Here is a 21,613-nt window from a genome sequence, read left to right as displayed (position 1 = left end):
AATCAAAATTTTACCTATTAATATTGTTTCAAATACTCCCATAAAATACACTCTAGGAAAGTACTGCTTGCTAGATCTAAAAAAAAGCAAAAAAAGAAATTTTCATATCGTTCTACCAGTCAATATTCCAAAGAATTAAAATTTTGCCTAAAAAGATAAAAGGAGAGTCCTATAAATGAAAAGTACCATTCGCTAGGATGTAAAAAATTCCATACCATCATATTCCAAAGCATTATAGAAAGAAGATCAATATATTGGTCACAAAGATTAGAATATAGCAACTTGAAATAGATGTAATAATATTACCACCATTTTTTTAATATCTTTAAAGAATCAAAGCTGTATACAAAAAGGGTGAAGCCCTACAAAAAAATAATAATAATGAAAAGAAATGTTAGTTAATTTCTTAAATTAAAAATAAAAAAAATAGATTCCCTTTCCTTAACTACTAGCTGGAAATTCCTACAAAATTAAGAAACAACAATTTTGTTCAGTTATATTGTACTTTTATTATATTTTTAATTAATATACAATACCATGTTAAAAATTAATATTTTGGTTTTTTTTTTACTTTTTTTCAAAAATGAAAAAATTTAAATTTTAATATAATTGTCCGGAGCGTCTAAAAAAAAATCGATCATGTGAATTTCTCTGCCCGCCATGTGATCGTCACCCAATGAAATCGCAAATTTTAAGTTTTTCGCTCCGGACTTACAACGGTTCCCGTTTCCTAGTAATTATTTATAAATTATATGATACAGTAAAAATCACCCCAGGTGGATTCACCTCTTTGAACATTAAAATAATCCTATAAAAGTCAACAATATAAATTAAATTCAATTAGCCATTGAAATGAGTATAGAAAAATTTTGTATTATTTATTTTTAATTTTATGCATTGGAAATGGTTTATACTATGTTTATATTATTATTTTGATAATTTATATTTAATAACTGAAATTTATTTAAATTACAAACTAAGAAACTTGCTGGTTGCTACCCTAGTCTTAGTGTTTAAATAATTCTAAGTAAAATAAAAGAGAATATAAATATTTAATATTTGGATATGCTATAAAAAAAAGGAATTGTTTAAATTAATCTTATAAACTATTTTACTTAATGTTTAAATAAATTCTGTTATCTGCATAACATAAAATATCACTTAAAAAAACCAAATTCTTATAAAAACACAAATAATTAGTTATTTTTCATCTGTTTCAATATCTAAATAATTAAATAAATAAAATTAATTTCACATAAATAATTTGAAAAATTAATTCTTTTTATATACTATAACATACCTAATGACTTTATATCTTCAATTATGCAATCATTCAAATCTTCACTTACTAGCATTTCATTTACTTTTACACTAGCTTGTAAATCTTCACTTTCAAGAGTTTTATTCAATTGTTTACTAGTAAAATCAAGTAAGCGACTTGTATAATATGCCTGCGAATGAGATTTAGTAGCAAGATTATTGTTATGCTCAATTGGTGCATTTATAAATTCCATAACATTGCATTTTAATTCTTCATTAATATCTTCAAGTTTAGCTTTATACGGACGAAAAATCCATTTATAAATAATATCCAACACTTCTTTAGATGATGGTCTTTTTGATGAATCATCATTCCAACATTTTTTCATCAAATCTACATAACATTGTGGGGTATTTTCAATAATTTCAGGACGTTCACCTTTACAAATACTTAAACTAAGTTGAAAATCATGTGCTCTATTATTAAATGGTGGTACTCCAGATGTAAATTCCCACATAATCATAGAATAACTATATATATCACTAGCTGGAGTATAAGATTTGCCTCTTAAAACTTCAGGTGCCATAAATGGCACAACACCACAAATATCATATTTTTTCAAAAATGATTCTACAGGTTTACACAATCCTAAATCACTAATATAAATTTTACTCTCATTATGATTTAAAATATTACCATCATGAAAATCACAATGAATAAGATTTTGATTATGTATGTCATTAAGCCCAGAAATAATTTCATATAACATATATAATTTTTGATTCCAACCACTTTTGATTATTCTTGTTAAGTTTCCTCTTAAATTACCTTTGTTTGCATAATCCATTACCGCCATATATTTCAAAGTATCTGGATCTTTTGTGAACCCATAAAAATAAATAATATCATATGAACTTAAAAAACTTTCATGATATTTCCACTATAAATAATAATAATATTATATTAATGGAAATAAATTATTATTTAAATTAAAAAAAAAATAGATAATATATCATCATACTTCATTTAAAAATTCATTTAAATTTTCACTTAAATTATTATAACATTTAAGAATTACTTCATTATCTTCATCATCATAAAACCAAATAGCTTTGTATATAGTACCAAATCCTCCTTTATCAAGAAACTCAACATTTCTAAATTTATCATAAGGAATCCATTTTAATTTTTTTTCCAAAATAAAATTATCCATAATTGTATTTCCACTTTTTCCAAATCTATGAATTTAAATAATTAGAATTATCATTGACGTTTATATTAAAAATTATTTAAGATTAAAATAAATGCTTACTCTAAAATTTAAATAGAAATTTAATATAATATATGTTTTAGTTTTTGTATAAATATATATAATAATAACCCACTTACCAACTAAAGTAATAGAAATTTTATACGAAAGAATTCAATTAACAAATAAATACTTATAAAATATATAACAATAGAAATAATAAATAACTTACAAGCTATATTATTAAATAAATTTTATAAATAAAGAAGTTAGTTTAAATTATATGTAAAAATTATATAAATAAAGTAATAACAAAATTAAATAAATAACTTATAACTTACAAACTAAAAGAAATGATATAATAATTTTTTAAATTAGTTTAAATCATATGTAAATATTATAAATAAGTAAAAATAAAGTTAAATAAATAACTTACGCTCTATATTATTAATAATTTTTTCAAAAAATAATTTAGTTAGTTTAAATTATATGTAAATATTATATAAATAAGTAATAATAAAATTAAATGAATAGCTTATAACTTACGATCTATTTAAATAAAGAATATAGTTAGTTTAAATTATATGTAAATATTATATAAATAAGTAATAATAGAATAAATAGATAACTTACACCCTATATTATTAAAATAATTATTATTTAGTTAATTTAAATTATATGTAAATGTTATATAAATAAAGTAATAATAGAATCAAATAATGACTTATAACTTACGATCTATTCAAATAGAGAATTTAGTTAGTTTAAATTATATGAAAAAAGTAATAATAGAATTAAATAAGTAACTTACGCCCTATATATTAAATAATTTTTTAAATAAAAAATTTAGTTAATTAAAATTACATGTAAATATTATAAATAATAATGAATTAAATAAATAACTTACGTCCTATATTATTAAATAATTTTTTAAATAAAGAATTTAGTTAGTTTAAATTATATGCAAATATTATATAAATCAGTAATAATAGAATTAATTACGTCCTATATTATTAAATAATTTTTTGAATAAAGAATTTAGAATACTATATAAATAAGTAATAATAGAATTAAATAAATAACTTATAACTTACGATCTATTTAAATAGTGAATTTAGTTAATTTAAATTATTTGTAAATATTAATAAGTAATAATAGATTTTAAGTAAATAACTTACAAACTAAAAGATAAAGAATTTAGTTAGTTTAAATTATATATAAATATTATATAAATAAAGTAATAATAGAATTAAAATAACTTACGGCCTATATTTTATAAATAAAGGATTAAGTTAGTTTACATTATATGTAAATATTATATAAATAAGTAATAATAGAATTATAACTTATAACTTACAAACTAAAGAAATTAAAAAATAATTTTAAAATAAAGAATATAGTTAGTTTAAATTATATCTAAATATTATACAAGTAAGTGATAATAGAATTAAATAATAACTTATAACTTACAAACTAAAAGAAATTACAATTTTAAAATAAAGAATTTAGTTAGTTTAAATTATATCTAGTTAAATACTAGTACTTAAATAAATAATAATAGAATTAAATAAATAACTTACGCCCTATATTATTAAAGATTTTTTAAATAAAATTTTAGTTAGTTTAAATTATATATGAATATTATGATAGAATTAAATAAATAACTTATAATTTACCAACTAAAAGAAATTACAAGATAATTTTTTAAATAAAGAATTTAATTAGTTCAAATTATATGTAAATATCATATAAATAAGTAATAATAGAATTAAATACTTATAACTTACCAACTAAAAGAAATTACAAAATAATTTTTTAAGAATTTAGTTAATTTAAAATACATAAAAATATTATATAAATAAGTAATAATAGAATTAAATAAATAACTTAAACTTACCAACTAAAAGAAATTACAAAATAATTTTTTAAAGTAGGAATTTAGTTAGTTCAAATTACATGTAAATATTATATAAGTAATAATAGAATTAAATAAATAACTTAAACTCACCAACTAAAAGAAATTACATAATAATTTTTTAAATAAAAAATTTAGTTAATTTAAATTATAAGTAAATATTATATAAATAAGTAATAATAGAATTAAATAAATAACTTACTCCCTATATTATTAAATAATTTTTATAAACAAAAATTTAGTTAGTTTAAATTACATGTAAATATTATATAATAGAATTAAAATAAATAACTTACACCCTATATTATTAAATAATTTTTTAAATAAAGAATTTAGTTAGTTTAAATTATATGTGAATATTATATAGATAAGTAATAATAGAATTAAATAACTTATAACTTACAAACTAAATGACATTACAAAATAATTTTTAAATAAAGAATTGTTAGTTTATATGTAAATATTATATAAATAAATAATAATAGAATTAAATAAATAAATATATATATAAATAACTTCAACTTACCAACTAAAAGAAATTGTTTAAATTATATGTAAATATTATATAAATAAGTAATAATAGAATTAAATAAATGACTTATAACTTATAACTTACGATCTATTTAAATAAAGAATTTATTTAGCTTAAATTATATGCAAATATTATATGAATAAGTAATAATAGAATTAAATAAATAACTTACACCCTATATTATTAAATAATTTTTTGAATAAAAGAATTAGTTAGTTTAAAATTACAATTAAAAATTATATAAATAAGTAACAATAGAATTAAATAAATAACTTACACCCTATATTATTAAATAATTTATAAATAAAGAATTTAGTTAATTTAAATATTATATGTAATAATAGAATTAAATAATTTATTAACTTACCAACTAAAAGAAGTTACAAAATAATTTTTTAGAAGTTAGTTTAAATTATATGTAAATATTATATAAACAAGTAATAATAGAATTAAATAAATAACTTACGCCCTAGTATATTATTAAATAAAAATAAAGAATTTAGTAAGTTTAAATTATATGTAAATATTATATAAACAAGTGATAATAGAATTAAATAATTAGCTTATGACTCACAAACTGAAAGAAATTACAAAATAATTTTTAAATAAAGAATTTAGTTAGTTAAATTATTTGCAAATATTATATAATTATGTAATAATAGAAATAATTAAATAACTTATATCTTACCAACTAAAAGAAATTGCAAAATAATTTTTTAAATAAAGAATTTAGTTAGTTTAAATTATAAGTAAATATTATATAAATAAGTAATAATAGAATTAAATAAATAACTTACACCCTATATTATTAAATAATTTTTTAATAAAGAATTTAGTTAGTTTAAATTATATGTAAATATTATAACAATAAATAATAATAGAAATAAATAAATAACTTATAACTTACCAACTAAAAAGAAATTGCAAAATAATTTTTTAAATAAAGAATTTAGTTAATTAAATTATATGCGAATATTATATAAATAAGTAATAATAGAATAAATAAATAACTTACTCCCTATATTATTAAATAATTTTTTGAATAAAGAATTTAGAATATTATATAAATAAGTACTAATAATAGAATTAAATAAACAACTTACACCCTATATTATTAAATAATTTTTTAAATAAAGAATAAATACAGTATTATATAAATAATTAATAATAGAATTAGTAGAATTAAATAAATAATTTATAACTTACCAACTAAAAGAAATTACAAAATAATTTTTTAAATAAAGAATTTAGCTAGTTTAAATTATGTGCAAATGTTATACAAATAAGTAATAACAGAATTAATAAATAGCTTACACCCTATATTATTATTGAATAATTTTTTAAATGAAAAATTTAGTTAGTCTAAATTATGTAAATATTATATAATTAAGTAATAATAGAATTAAATAAATAACTTATATCTTACAAACTAAATGAAATTACAAAATAATTTTTTAAATAAAGAATTTAGTTAGTTTAAATTGTATGTAAATATTATATAAATGAGTAATAATAGAATAACTTACGCCCTATATTATTAATTATTTGTTAAATTAAGAATTCAGTAGCTTAAATTATATGTAAATAATATATAAATAGTAAGTAATAATAGAATTAAATGAATAACTTACACCCTATATTATTAAATAATTTTTTGAATGAAGAATTTATTTAAATTATATGTAAATATTATATAAGTATTAATAGAATTAAATAAATAACTTATAACTTACGATCTATTTAAATAATTAATTTAGTTAGTTTAAATTATATGCGAATTTTATATGAATAAGTAAGTAAGAGAAATAACTTATAACTTACCAACTAAAAGAAATTACAAAATAATTTTTTAAATAAAGAATTTAGTTAGTTTAAAATTTTATGTAAATATTATGAATAAGTAATAATAGAAATAAATAAATAACTTATAACTTACCAACTAAAAAAGAAATTACAAAATAATTTTTAAATTAATTTAAATTATATGTAAACATTATATAAATAAGTAATAATAGAATTAAATAAATAGCTTACTCCCTATATTATTAAATAATTTTTAATATAGAATTTAGTTAGTTTAAATTACATGTAAGTATTATTACATAAATAAGTAATAATAGAATTAAATATATAACTTACGCCCTATATTATTAAATAATTTTTTAGTAAACAAAGAATTTAGTTAGTTTGAATTATATCTAAGTATTATGTAAATAAGTAATAATAGAATTAAATAAATAACTTACACTCTATATTAGAATTTAGTTAGTTTAAATTATATGCAAATATTATATCGATATATATAAATAACTAATAATGGAATTAAATATATAACTTATAACTTACGATCTATTTAGATAAAGAATTTAGTTAGTTTATATTATATATAAATATTATATAAATAAGTAATAATAGAATTAAATAAATAACTAACGCCCTATATTATTAAATAATTTTTTAAATGAAGAATTTGGTTAGTTTAAATTAAAATTATATGTAAATATATATAAACAAGTACTAATAGAATTTAATAAATAGCTTACGCCCTGTATTATCATATAATTTTTTATATAAAGAATCTAGTTAGTTTAAATTAAATATAAACATTATATAAATAAGTAACAATAGAATTAAATAAATAACTTACGTCCTATATTATTAAATAATTTTTTAAATAAAGAATTTAGTTAGCTTAAATTATATATAAATATTACATAAATAGGTAATAAGAGAATTAAATAAATAACTTATAACTTACGATCTATTTAAGTAAAGAATTTAGTTAGTTCAAGTTATTTGTAAATATTACATATAAATAAGTAATAATGGAAAATAAATAACTTACGTCCTATATTATTAAATAATTTTTTAAATAAAAATTTAGTTACTAGTTTAAATTATATGTAAATATTATATAAATAAATAATAATAGAATTTAATGAATAACTTATAACTAACCAACTAAAGAAATTACAAAATAATTTTTTAAATAAAGAATTTAGTTAGTTTAAATTATATATTAATATTATATAAATAAGTAATAATAGAATTAAATAAATAACTTATAACTTGCCAGCTAAAATAAATTACAAAATATTTTTTTTGAATAAATTTACTTAGTTTAAATTATATGTAAATAAGTAATAATAGAATTAAATAAATAACTTACACCCTATGTTATTAAATAATATTAAATAAAGAATTTAGTTAGTTTAAATTATATATAAATAAGTAATAATAGAATTAAATAAATAGCTTATGCTTACAATCTTTTAGAAAAAGAAATTGATTAGTTTAAATTATATACAAATATTATATAAATAAGTAATAATAGAATTAAATAAATAAATTACACCCTAGTTTTTAAATAAAGAATTTAGTTAATTTAAATCATATATAAATATTATATAAATAAGTAATAATATACTATTAAATAAATAACTTATAACTTACGATCTATTTAAATAAATTTTGATTATACGTAGTAAATATTACATAAATAAGTAATAATATAATTAGATAAATAACTTATAACTTACCAACTAAACGAAATTATAAAATAATTTTTTAAATAAAGAATTTAGTTAGTTTAAATTATATGTGAATATTATATTAAATAAGTACTAATAATAGAATTAAGCAAATAACTTATATCTTACCAACTAAAAAATATTGCAAAATAATTTTTAAATAAAGAATTTAGTTAGTTTAAATTATAAATAAATAAATAATAATAGAATTAAATAGTAAATAACTTACTCCCTGTATTATTAAATAATTTTTGAATAAAGAATTTATTTAGTTTAAATTATATGTAGGTATTATATAAATAAGTAATAATAGAATAAAATAAATAACTTGTAACTTACCAACTAAAAGAAATTACAAAATAATTTTTTAAATAATTAATTTATTTAGTTTAAATTATATACAAATATTATTTAAATAAGTAATAATAGAATTAAATAAATAACTTGCGTCCTATATTATCAAATAATTTTTTTAAATAAAGAATTTAATTAGTTTAAATTATATGTAAATATTATATAAATATGTAATAATAGAATAAATAACTTACGCTCTAATTATTAAATAATTTTTTTAAAGAATTTAGTTAATTTAAATTATATGTAAATATTATATAAATAAGTAATAATAGAATTAAATAATAACTTATAACTTACCAACTAAAGAAATTGCAAAATAATTTTTTAAATAAAGAATTTAGTTAGTTAAAATTATATGTAAATATTATATAAATAAATAACTTACGCCCTATATTATCAAAAAATTTTTTAAATAAGTATTTGGTTAGTTAAATAATGTATAAATAAGTAATAATAGAATTAAATAAATAACTTATAACTTACAAACTAGAAGAAATTACAAAATAATTTTTTAAATTAATTTAAATTATATGTAAATATTATATAAATAAGTAATAATAGAATTAAATAAATAACTTACGCCCTATATTATTAAATAATTTTTTAAATAAAGAATTTATTCGTTAAATTGTATATAAATATTATGTAAATAAATAATAGATATAAATAAGTGATAATAGAATTAAACAAATAACTTACGCTCTATATTATTAAATAATTTTTCAAATAAAAAATTAGTAAGTTTAAATTATATATAAATATTATATAAATAAATAATAAGTAATAATAGAATTAAATAGGTAGTAACTTACGCCCTATATTATTAAGTAATTTAGTTAAATTAAATTATTTGCTAAATATTATAAATAAGTAATAATAGAATTAAATAAATAACTCACACCCTATATTATTAAATAATTTTTAAATAAAGAATTCAGTTTAAGTCATATGTGAATATTATATAAATAAAGTAATAATAGAATTAAGTAAATAACTTGTAACTTACTAACTAAAGGAAATTACAAAATAATTTTTTAAATAAAGGATTTAGTTAGTTAAAATTATATGTAAATATTATATAAATAAATAACTTACTCCCTATATTATTAAATAATTTTTTTAATAAAGAATTTATTTAGTTTAAATTATATTTGAATATTATATAAATAAATAACTTACGCCCTAGTATATTATTAAATAATTTTTAAATAAAGAATTTAGTTAGTTTAAATTATATATAAATATTATAATAATAGAATTAAAAAATAACTTATAACTTACGATCTATTTAAATAAAGAAATTAGTTAATCTAAATTATTTGTAAATATTATATTAAAAAGTAATAATAGGTTTAAATAAATAATTTATAACTTACGATCTATTTAAATAAAGAATTTTGTTAGTTTAAATTATATGTAATAAATATTATAAATAAATAATAATAGAATTAAATAAATAACTTATAACTTACGATCTATTTAAATAAAGAATTTTGTTAGTTTAAATTATATGTAATAAATATTATATAAATAAATAATAATAGAATTAAATAAATAACTTATAACTTACGATCTATTTAAATAAAGAGTTTAGTTAATTTAAATTACTATATGCAAGTATTATATAAATGAGTAATAATAAAATTAAATAAATAACTTATAACTTACGATCTATTTAATAAAGAATTTAGTTAGCATAAATTATATGTAAATATTATATAAATAAATAATAATATAATTAAATAAATAACTTATAACTTACCAACTTTAAAAAAATACAAAATAATTTTTTAAATAAAGAATTTAGTTAACTTAAATTATATAAATAATAGAAATATAGATATTTACTGTAACTTACACCCTAGTATTATTAATTAATTATTAAATATAAATATAAATATAATAAAAAAGTATTTACTGTAAATTAAATATATTACTTACAATCTAGTTATTTAAATTAAGAATATAATTAGTTAAAGCTATATAAAATAATAAGCAAATAAATATGATATTATAACTTACCATCTGTAATACAATTAATTATTAAGTAATTAATTAAATAAAGAATTATTTATTTGAATATTATGTAGAATAAATAAAATAAGGTAAAAAATTGAAGATTTAAATAACTAATAACTTACTGACTAGTATAACATTGTATTAATAATTAAATAAAATTATTTAATTACTTGAAATGGATGTAATAAAAATGATAAGTAATTCAATTATAAGATAACCTATTAACTTACGAGCTAGATTATTTAAATATATTATGTAAAGTTTAATTATATAGTATATATAATATTTAAATGTATTTAATGTATTTACAAATAAAAATTTAATATTTTATATTTTAGCATTTTTAATATACCTTTAGATTCCTTGATATTACTTTCTTCAAATTCTTCAGAGTCATTTCCATTGAATTCCTCAGATCCACTTCCTTCAAATTCTTTAGTGCTGCTTCCTTCAAATTCAATATTACCAGAAACTAGTTTTATTATATTATAAATTTGTTTAAAAATATAAGAATTTTAATTGTATTAAATATTTATACTATACATATTCTATTACCTTTATCATTATTGAAAGCCATTACTATATAATTATATTCTGACTGGAAAAGATTATTATTATTATTATTAAACGCCTTTGGTATATATGGTATGCAAAATGCATTATGTTGATCAAAAGTACAAGCATGCGGAATAATACCACCCAGCCGAATGATCGACATAGTTTCCAAACTAAGTGGGTGTGCACTACGAAGTGCCGTACCCTTCAAAAATCCAGGGTAACATCTCAAAACATTTACCCCCTGGATGTAGGGATGATCATTGACATATTATCAGTCACGTGATATATCACATTTATGTTAAAGGATTCAATTTTTATGATATTAATTATTAGTTTCTAATTGTTAGATCATAGGATAACTCAAGCAATATTTTATACAACGTTTTTCATCAATAATATTTATAAAAAAAATATTGCAAAACGTTTTTTTATATTAAAACAATTAAAAAAAAAATGTTTCGCTATGTTTTTTATCAATAATAATATAAGATTAACATTTTTTATTATTAAAAGGGTTAAAATTTGTATGGATACATTATGTATAAAAGTCAAAAATGACATTTTAAACCCTTCATGACTCATTGACAATCACCATGCATGTAAGAACCAATCTTTTTTATCATTGAACATATAGTATATATATGTAGATTAAAAATGATATATTTACTATTTAGTTAAATATTTCTCTTTAAAGTTTTATTGATGCAAAAAAAGCTATTTTTATCAAAAAACCAGTTTTTCGTGTTTATACAAAACCTACTTGAAAACCCGCCTTTACAACCTTAGAAAATATTTCTCTTCACGTAAAATCACATGTATTTTTGTTGTTTGAATTATATATTTGTCCATACTTTTAAAAGGATATCAAAAAACGTAAGTTTTCTAACGTAAAATTCATGTATATGCAAAGAGAAAAAAGAAAGAAAATTAGCATTAAAAACTAGTAAATCACATGACAATATATGAAATTGCTTAATTTGTATAGGAATTGCATATTAAAACCAATGGTTAATTATAAAATGGAGTAACTCGATTATGGTTACACAAATTTCTCGTTAAAAATCGGGATTTAATGAAGTCACGTGACAATTAATTATCAACAATTTTACTATAAAAATTACATGCGCAGGTAGCGCACAAATTTTGTTTCGATATAAAAATATGTTGAAAACATTAAAAATTAATAATAATATAAAAATATGTTGCGAAATATTTTTTATATTAAACACTTAAATTGCAATACTTTTTTATTAATAATAATATAAAGAAATGTTTTTTTATATTAAATCAAAAACGGTTGGCTACATTTTTCCCAACAGCACCAGTCGATCACATGACAATTTTTGCTGATCATTTCCTGAAATAGCTGATTAATTTTGGCGATAAAAAAAAATATTTTTTTTAATATTTTATTGTGTTTCAGTTATGTATTGAAAATAGAGAATTTTCTAGCGATTATATAGTGAATTTTGTTAATTTCTTAAATAAGTGAAATAAATAAATAATTTAGTAATCAATAATAAATAGGCTTTAAAATTAGTATTGTTATTATGGCTTTAAATAATCTTTGATATAATTTTGAATTCTGTAACATATCATATCGGCTGATTGGAAAAATCAAGCCAATTAATATTTAAGCTCAATTGATGGGTTCATTATATAACTGATGGGTTACTTATTGTCATTTAGCATATAAAATTATGGGAGGCTAATATTATCTGTGTCTGATTTATTACAAAATTTTTATAGGTATTATTATTAATAACTAATAAGCCACACAAATAATTTTTTTTATTTTGGCAAAAAAATTTTTTTTTTTTAACAATATGGATAATTTTTTTCTTAATGAACATTTTTTTTTTCTCAAACAACACATAATTTTTCTTTCTTAGTAAGATTTTTTTTCAACATTCTTATATTTTTTTCAATATTGTTTCCTTAACCATTTTCTTAAATTTTTTTTTCAATAATACTGTTTCCTAACCAATAAATAAAATCATATTATGCATAATTTTTTTTTCTTAAAAATTTTTTTCAGCAAATATCACCATGGATAAATTTTTTTTTTATATTTTTTTTAACAATTCACACATAATTTTTTTTAATATTGTTTCTTTTAAATTTATATAATGTATGATAAATCTGCGTTAAAAAAATTTGATCAGTAAATTAATAATAATTTCTTGATGGAGGACCTTTTTTGATTATTAATTGAACAATTCAAGCTGAATGAAAAATAGCAAATTCTGATAGTAGTACAATTTTTATTAGTCATCACAATACGGTACTACAATGATATGTTAACTGCGAGTTGATTATTGTGACATTTGTTAATTATACTTATATTTTACTCTATATAAATAAAAATAACAAAGATAATTAGTATAGATCATAATAATAATTAATTTTAAATCAGGATTAGATATTTTTATTATTAGTTTTTTACTTTATTAACAAAGCAGCAAGTGACAGAAAAAAAAAATCACATTATAACAATCTATTGTTGCAAAAAAAATTCTTCAGAAAAATCATATCATAGCAATCTATTGTTATCCAAAAAATTTTTCCAAATGTCAAAAAAAACTAATTATATCCGACCTATTGTTATACAGTACAAAGAATTTTCTGAATGGCGAAAAAAATAATTATACCCAATCTATTGTTAAAAATTGAGTTCGAAACTTCGAATAGACCTCAAAACCTGACCCGACTCAACCCTTCGGAACACAAGTTAATAAAAAAAGAAAATTTCATCGTTATAAAATTTTATACATTAAAAAACAAATTTAAAATCATTTACATATTGCTCGAAAATTATTAGAATGGTTACCTTCTAAAAACTTTTTTTTTTCATTAAAATTTATAACGCTTTTATATTTGGATTAATATTTAATATTTAACCCACTATATATTTCATATTTATCTCAATAAAATATTTACAAACATTTGCAAAATATAAAGAAATTTTATGCCCATACGAAGTAAATCAATAAATAAATAATAATTAAAAGTTTCTAGGGTCATACATAGTCAAATATAATTGAAAAGGTAAATGTTCGAAGATTTTAATTTTAGAAAAAATTATTCGGAAATTAAATAACCAACTTCTTCAGATTATAAATTAAGAGAATCGAATTGTATTAGCAATATTCTCATTGGCTCATTCTTAAATTTAAAGCTGATTGATAGAAAAGTATGTATCTAAAAATTTATTTTTATTCAAATCTTTTTATAATACAGAATTTCTTTTAACGAGCGAATATCTGTTAGTTTTATATAAAAACTAGACAAATTTTTTTATTTCACATAATATTCTATGATTGAATCACGTGATATTAGTAAGATGTTTCCCATATCCCCTCAATTTTATCACCTAATCATTACTTAGTGAAATGAGTCCGATAAGCCCATACAATATATGACATCAATTATAACATATACACGTTAATTTTCAGTAAAATGTATACAAATTGTATAATCATTTCTTATATTTTAATAGGTTTGTTTGTTTTATTCATGCTTTTATTCATTCATTTATTTATTCGTTTATTGTTTGCTCATTTATTTATTTATTCATTGGTTTGTTTATTATTAAAAATTTCTCAATTTTTTACACATAAAAAAAAAAGTATTAAGAGTACTAATTAAAAAAATTAATATTGAAAAAATAAAGTATCAGAAAAATTAAAAAGCACATGATATGAGGTGGGCGCCATGGTGACAGGGTCGCCAAATAATAATAGCCTTATATTAATAATTTATATCTCATAATTGGATTGGAAAAGTTATAAAAAAAAGATTTATTTAAATTACAAACTAAGAAACTTGTAAAATATTTACTACTCTAGTCTTAGTGTTTAAATAATTCTAAGTATAATAAAAAAAGTGAAAAGCTAAAAAAAAAGGAATTATTTAAATTACAAACTAAGAAATTTGTAAAATATTTTACTACTCTAGCCTTAGTATTTAAATAAATCTAAAAAGAATAAAATAAAGAACAATTTCTTCTGAATGCGTAATATCAAATATCACTTAAAAAAAACTATAAATTTTTTTTAAGAACAAACAATGATTAGTTAATTTTAATTTATTTTAATATCTAAATAATTAAATATTAAATAAAATTAATTTCACATAAATAATTTGCAAGATTAATTCCTTTTATATATCATAGTACATACCCAATGACCCCAAATTCTAAATTATATAATCACTCATATCTTCACTTACTAGCACTTCATTTGCTTTTAAACTAGTAGCATGTGAATCTTCACTTTCAAGACTTTCATTCAACTTTTTACTAGTATTCTTATCTGTTTTAATAATTAAATGAATTAATTAATTTCATATAAATAATTTGCAAGATTAATTTTTATATATTATAGTATATACCTAATGACCTATCATCATTAATCAAACAATCATTCAAATCTGAATGACTTGCACGATATGCTTGTGAATTTTCACTTTCAAGAATTTCATTCAATTTTTTACTAGTAAAATCAAGTAAGCGACTTGTATAACATGCTTTAGGGTGAGATTTAGTAGAAAGATTGTTACGCCCAATTGGTGCATTTATAAATTCCATAATGTTGCTTTGTAATTCTTCACTGGCTTCATTATTATAAGAATGGAAAATCCATTTTTTAATAATTTCTAATACTTCTTTAGAAGATGGTCTTTTTAATGGATCTTCATTCCAACATCTTTTCATTAAATCTACATAACATTGTGGAGTATTTTCAATAATTTCAGGTCGTTCACCTTTACAAATACCTAAACTAAGTTGAATATCATGTGCTCTATCATTAAATGGTGGTATCCCAGATGTAAGTTCCCACATAATCATAGAAAAACTATATATATCACTAGCTGGAGTATAAGATTTGCCTCTTAAAACCTCAGGAGCCATAAATGGTATAACACCATAAATATCATACTTTTTCAAAAACGATTTTACAGGTTGACATAATCCTAAATCACAAATATAAATTTTATCCTCATTCTTATCATTATGATTTAAAATATTACCATCATGAAAATCACAATGAATGAGATTTTTTCCATGTATCTTACTAAGTCCAGAAATAATTTCGTACAACATATATAATTTTTGATTCCAATTATTTTCGACTATTGTTGTTAAATTTTCTCTTAAATTACCTTTATTTGCATACTCCATTACTACCATATATTTTGAAGTATTTGGCTCTTTTGTGAGTTCATAAACATTTATAATATCATTTGAAGTTAAAACACTTGTATGATATTCCCACTATAAAAGATAATAATTATTATTAATATAGATAAATTTTAATTTAAATTAAAAATAGAAAATAATATACTATCATACTTCTTTTAAAAATTCATTTAAATCTTCATTTAAATTCTTGGGACATTTAAGAATTACTTCTTCATCCTCTTTATCAGATTCTTCATCTTCATTATCTTCATTATTCTTTAACCAAATAGCTCTGTATATAGTACCAAATCCCCCTTCACTAAGATGTTCAACCTCTTTAAATTTGTCATAAGGAATCCATTGTAATACTTTTTTAAGAATAAAATCATCTATAATTGCATTTCCACTTTTTCCAAATCTATAAATTTAAATAATTAAAATTATTATATTATAGATTGTATTATAATTTACACAAAAATAAATTATTACTTACTCTAAAATTTAAATAGGAATTTAATGTATATAAGTCTTAGCTTTTGGTTAAATACAATATAATAATCTATAATTTACAACTTACCAACTAAAGTAACAGATATTTTAAATGAAAGAATTAAATTAACAAATAAATATTATATAAAATATATAACAATAGAACAATAGAGATACTTACAAGCTAGATAATAGATAATTTTTTAAATAGAGAAATTAGATAGTTTAAATTATATGTAAATATTATAACAATAAGTAATAATAGAATTAAATAAATAACTTACACCCTATATTATTTAATAATTTTTTAAATAAAGAAATTAGATAGTTTAAATTATATGTAAATATTATAACAATAAGTAATAATAGAATTAAATAAATAACTTATAACTTACGATCTATTAAATAAATAAAGAAATTAGATAGTTTAAATTATATGTAAATATTATAACAATAAGTAATAATAGAATTAAATAAATAACTTACCAACTATTAAATAAATAAAGAAATTAGAATAGTTTAAATTATATGTAAATATTATAACAATAAGTAATAATAGAATTAAATAAATAACTTACCAACTATTAAATAAATAAAGAAATTAGATAGTTTTTATATGTAAATATTATAACAATAAGTAATAATAGAATTAAATAAATAACTTACTCCCTATTTTATTTAATAATTTTTTAAATAAAGAAATTGGTTAGATTGGATTGTACAAATAATATAAATATAGATATCATATAACTTACACCCTGTAGTATTATTAATTATTAATTAGTTAGATATAAAAATAATATAAAAGTAATTATTGTAAATTATATATATATTACTTACAATCTAGTTATTTAAATTAAGAATAAAATTAGTTGAATTATAGATAAATTGTTTATAAACAAAAACTTAATATTTCAGATTGTTTGGTATACCTTCAATACGTTGGTCCATTATTATATCAAAATTATCTTTAATTGGAAAAAATAAAGTAAATATCTTTTTTTCTTTTTTTTTTATTATTGAGCACCTTTATTAGTATAAATAAATATGGTAACAATATTTATGCAAAATATATTGTGTAAAAATGGTGATCACAATTTACAAGTACATTGCATATGTGACAAACAAACCAGAATGTGGATCAATTATTACAAAATTGCAGTAACTGGTTAATCATTTTAATCATTTCATCTTAGGTAATTATTAAGCGCCAATGAAATGATTATCATTCATTTTTATATAAAACTAGATTAGGTTGATATGTGGTGACTTCATCACCACCAGATATATTGTTTAAAGCATAAGTGACTGGGGCAAATATAAAGTTACTCGTTAGATTTTTAGAAAAATTCGCCAAAACCTGGTTAACAATTGATTATTAAAATCGGAAAAGTTGTTATTAATCAGTAATAAATATGGTGACATTAGTTTATTTGAACTATTATACTATCTAATTGATTAAAGATCATTTTATTCCCAAGATGAATTGTTTTTAGTTAATAAAAAAAGAATGAATATTTTGTTAATGATTTGTAATAAATAATTAGATATTTATCGAGACATTTATTAAATTTTCAATTTGATCTATTAGTATTGTTCTATTTCAGTTATTTTTTTTATTTAAAAGCCACAAGAATAAATCTAAAATGGTAGAAAAAAAAGTGGCTTGATTAGTAATATTTAAAGAAAAGAAAAAATAATATTTTTTAATATATGATTGTCACAATCATGTTATTTACCAGTGTTGTTTTGTTTAGACCAATTCCATTTATTTCAAAGCTACAAGAATAAACCTAAAATGGCAAAAAAGAAGTGGCTTGATTAATAATATTCAAAGAAAAAAAAAATAATATTGTTAAACGGGTGATTGTCAAAATGTTATTTACCAATGTTGTTTTGTTTAGGTCAATTTTTTTTATTTTCAAAGTCACAAGTTTAAACTTGTAATGGTAAATTAATTTTCAGATTTAGTATAGTTATTTAGATTAATAAACTAATTAGAACACTATTATAGTTTAAAATAAAAAAAATTGGCAAAAAACAAATTAGTCCATCGGTTAGAGCTGTGACCCGTCAGAATTTCAGTATCCGGATTATACCTAAATAAAAAATATGGTTACCCGTTTAGCACTTTACCATATATGACCCGAGTAATATCCGGGTATACTCGGGTAAATAATATTTTTTTTATAACCATTTATGGATTTATAAAATTTAGTGCAACATATTTTTATTATTGTAATTTGAAAGCAATACAATTTTACTTCAAATAAAGCAAAAAAAATTGATCTCTATCTACCCACTATTTTAATAGTTGTTTAATTCAATTTATTCAATTAGTAACCTTAATTAATAATTGAAATATTAGTAAAATTAGTAATTTTTATGTGGAAAAAAAGATTTATAATGTTTATTCTTACCATCTGGAAGGTGAATATTAATCACCTGCTTGTTTCGCCTTAAAAAGAGGATTTTTTCAATGTGTTTGGCTCCATACTCCCTCTTTTATTAGTAATATGATTGCCTGCGTCTGAAAATAACCTTTCGCTTGGTACAGAAGTTGCAGGTATTATAAGATATTTTCGTGCAAGATGGGCAATTACTGGAAATTCCATTTTATGATTTTTCCACCATTCAAATGGATTTGTATCAAGATCTAAAACAGGTGGACGTGCAAGAAAATTAGAGATTTCAATATTAACATTATTTCCTTATGAGATTGAATACTTTCAAAAATACTTCTATATTCATTTACTACTTCCTCCTCTTCCTTATTTTTCTCTTCCTCCACATTTTCATCCTCTTCTTCATAATGGTCACTTTCATTACTTCCCCATTCATCATCATGTTCTTCTAAGGTATCATTAAATTCAGAATCAATAGTACAATCATCACTGTCTTCTTGTACAAATTCGTCAAGTTCCTCTTCTTGTGCATTGTTATTTAAGCTTCTTTCTAATGATTCTTGTAATTTTATTATTTCACACTCTTTACGCAATAATACATACATGCACTCTTTTAATTTCTTCTTGCGTTGCAAATGAAAGATTTTTCCATCTTGGATCTAATAGGCTCGCCATAAGTCCAATCTGTAATTAGTGTAATAAAAGAATTTAAAATTATAAATATTTTCAAAAAAATTATATTATAATAATTACTTACATCTTCCGAACTGACCAATAATGTTTAATGGCCTTATATAATATTTTTCTCACTTTTATTTCAACTCCTGTTGGATCAAATGGACTTGATATATCGATTGGTTTCTTTTTTTTACGACGTCGGCCATTTGTATCAGTATAGAATTCATATTCAACTTCAAAATCATCCTCATCATCACTTTCATTCCATAAAGCTTCAAAAACAGTATCTTCATTGTTGTAGTTAATATTTTCAAGATCATCTAACCCAAAATCAACACCAGTATGAATTCATTTTAAAAGCAATGCTAGAGTTGGATATACAAGACTTAATGTTACATAATTACTACCACTATAATTAAAAAGTCCAATATTAATAATGTGTTACAAATATATTCATAAAATATATATAAAAGTTAAAAACAAAAATTTACCTAAGTTTTCGCGTTACTTCTTCAACAGGTTGTAAAATATTTAAAAGAGATTTCATAAAACTCCATTCCTCATTTGTTAACATAATAGAATTAAGTCTTCTTCTATCATCAATGTCTGTTGAAAGTGAACTAACATCCAATTGATTTTTTACTGTTGCAATTGCAAGTCGCAATTTTAAAAGACGCTCCCATGCATAAAATGTTGAGTTCCAACGCGTAACAACATCTGTTTTCACTTTTAAAACTTTTTGTGCTTTTCCAATCCCTTTTTGTGCCTTTTCCAGTCGCTGTGTTTGTTTAGGTGAACCAGAAAAAAAATGAATTAATGCATTTACACGAGCAATAAGTTTAAGACATGGCTTTAAGCATTTTCCAACGGCTAATTGTAATGTATGAGCAACACATGGAATCCTAGTTGCGTTTGACATCACATCTATTGCTCCAACCATATTAGACCCATTATCACAGGTTATTGTTATAAATTTTGGTTCTAAATTCCAATCACGAAAATATTTTTCCATCTTAACCTTAACTTTCTCACTTGTATGTGGATGATCAAATTATTCAATAGATAAAAAAAAAAGAACTTCTTTAATATCAAAATCTGAGTCACACCAAGTTGCAGTAGCACCAATATAAGGATGGCGACTTCTTGAAGACCAGCAATCTGCAGTCAAGGCAACAGATTTAGCTTCCTTTTTAATTAAATCATGTAATTCCCGATAAGTATAGTTGTAAGATTTTGCTAACATTTCATGAATTTTATGATCAGAAGGTAAAGTAACACACGAATCAAAAAAATTAAGTAATTTGTTAAAACCAGACTTTTTTACACAACTAATAGGCTGTATATCTTCTAAAATATAGTCTAAAACTTCTTGATGATAGCGTGCTTGTACTTTATTAGAATATGCTCCAGGATTAGCAGATTTGACCATAGTTGTGAT

The 21,613-nt window shown here is 19.3% G+C and overlaps 3 protein-coding genes across 3 annotated transcripts; all 3 read right to left on the bottom strand.

Moving 5' to 3' along the window:
• Positions 1 to 1,200: 1,200 nt before the first annotated feature.
• Positions 1,201 to 2,474, bottom strand: OCT59_028788 (uncharacterized protein; the record flags this gene model as incomplete). The annotated part of the gene is made up of 4 exons (XM_066147557.1): positions 1,201 to 1,223; positions 1,301 to 1,654; positions 2,090 to 2,201; positions 2,283 to 2,474. 4 exons carry the CDS (start codon positions 2,472 to 2,474, stop codon positions 1,201 to 1,203), a joined length of 681 nt encoding a protein of 226 aa, XP_065994255.1.
• An 8,551-nt stretch (positions 2,475 to 11,025) lies between these two features.
• OCT59_028787 (uncharacterized protein) lies at positions 11,026 to 11,581 on the bottom strand (the record flags this gene model as incomplete). Its single annotated transcript, XM_066147556.1, has 3 exons — positions 11,026 to 11,096; positions 11,216 to 11,335; positions 11,419 to 11,581. 3 exons carry the CDS (start codon positions 11,579 to 11,581, stop codon positions 11,026 to 11,028), a joined length of 354 nt encoding a protein of 117 aa, XP_065994254.1.
• Positions 11,582 to 15,513: 3,932 nt separating this feature from the next.
• Positions 15,514 to 18,043, bottom strand: OCT59_028786 (uncharacterized protein; the record flags this gene model as incomplete). The annotated part of the gene is made up of 8 exons (XM_066147555.1): positions 15,514 to 15,520; positions 15,603 to 15,618; positions 15,696 to 15,734; positions 15,814 to 16,140; positions 16,498 to 16,696; positions 16,775 to 17,021; positions 17,174 to 17,183; positions 18,025 to 18,043. The coding sequence occupies 8 exons, from the start codon at positions 18,041 to 18,043 to the stop codon at positions 15,514 to 15,516; spliced, it is 864 nt and encodes a 287-aa protein (XP_065994253.1).
• Between the last annotated feature and the right edge of the window lie 3,570 nt (positions 18,044 to 21,613).

The sequence above is a fragment of the Rhizophagus irregularis genome, chromosome 8, assembly GCF_026210795.1.
Source record: "Rhizophagus irregularis chromosome 8, complete sequence".
In the NCBI taxonomy this organism is placed as follows: Eukaryota; Fungi; Glomeromycota; class Glomeromycetes; order Glomerales; family Glomeraceae; genus Rhizophagus; species Rhizophagus irregularis.
Note: the sequence above shows the minus strand (reverse complement) of the source record. Positions and strands in the feature narration are given on the sequence as shown.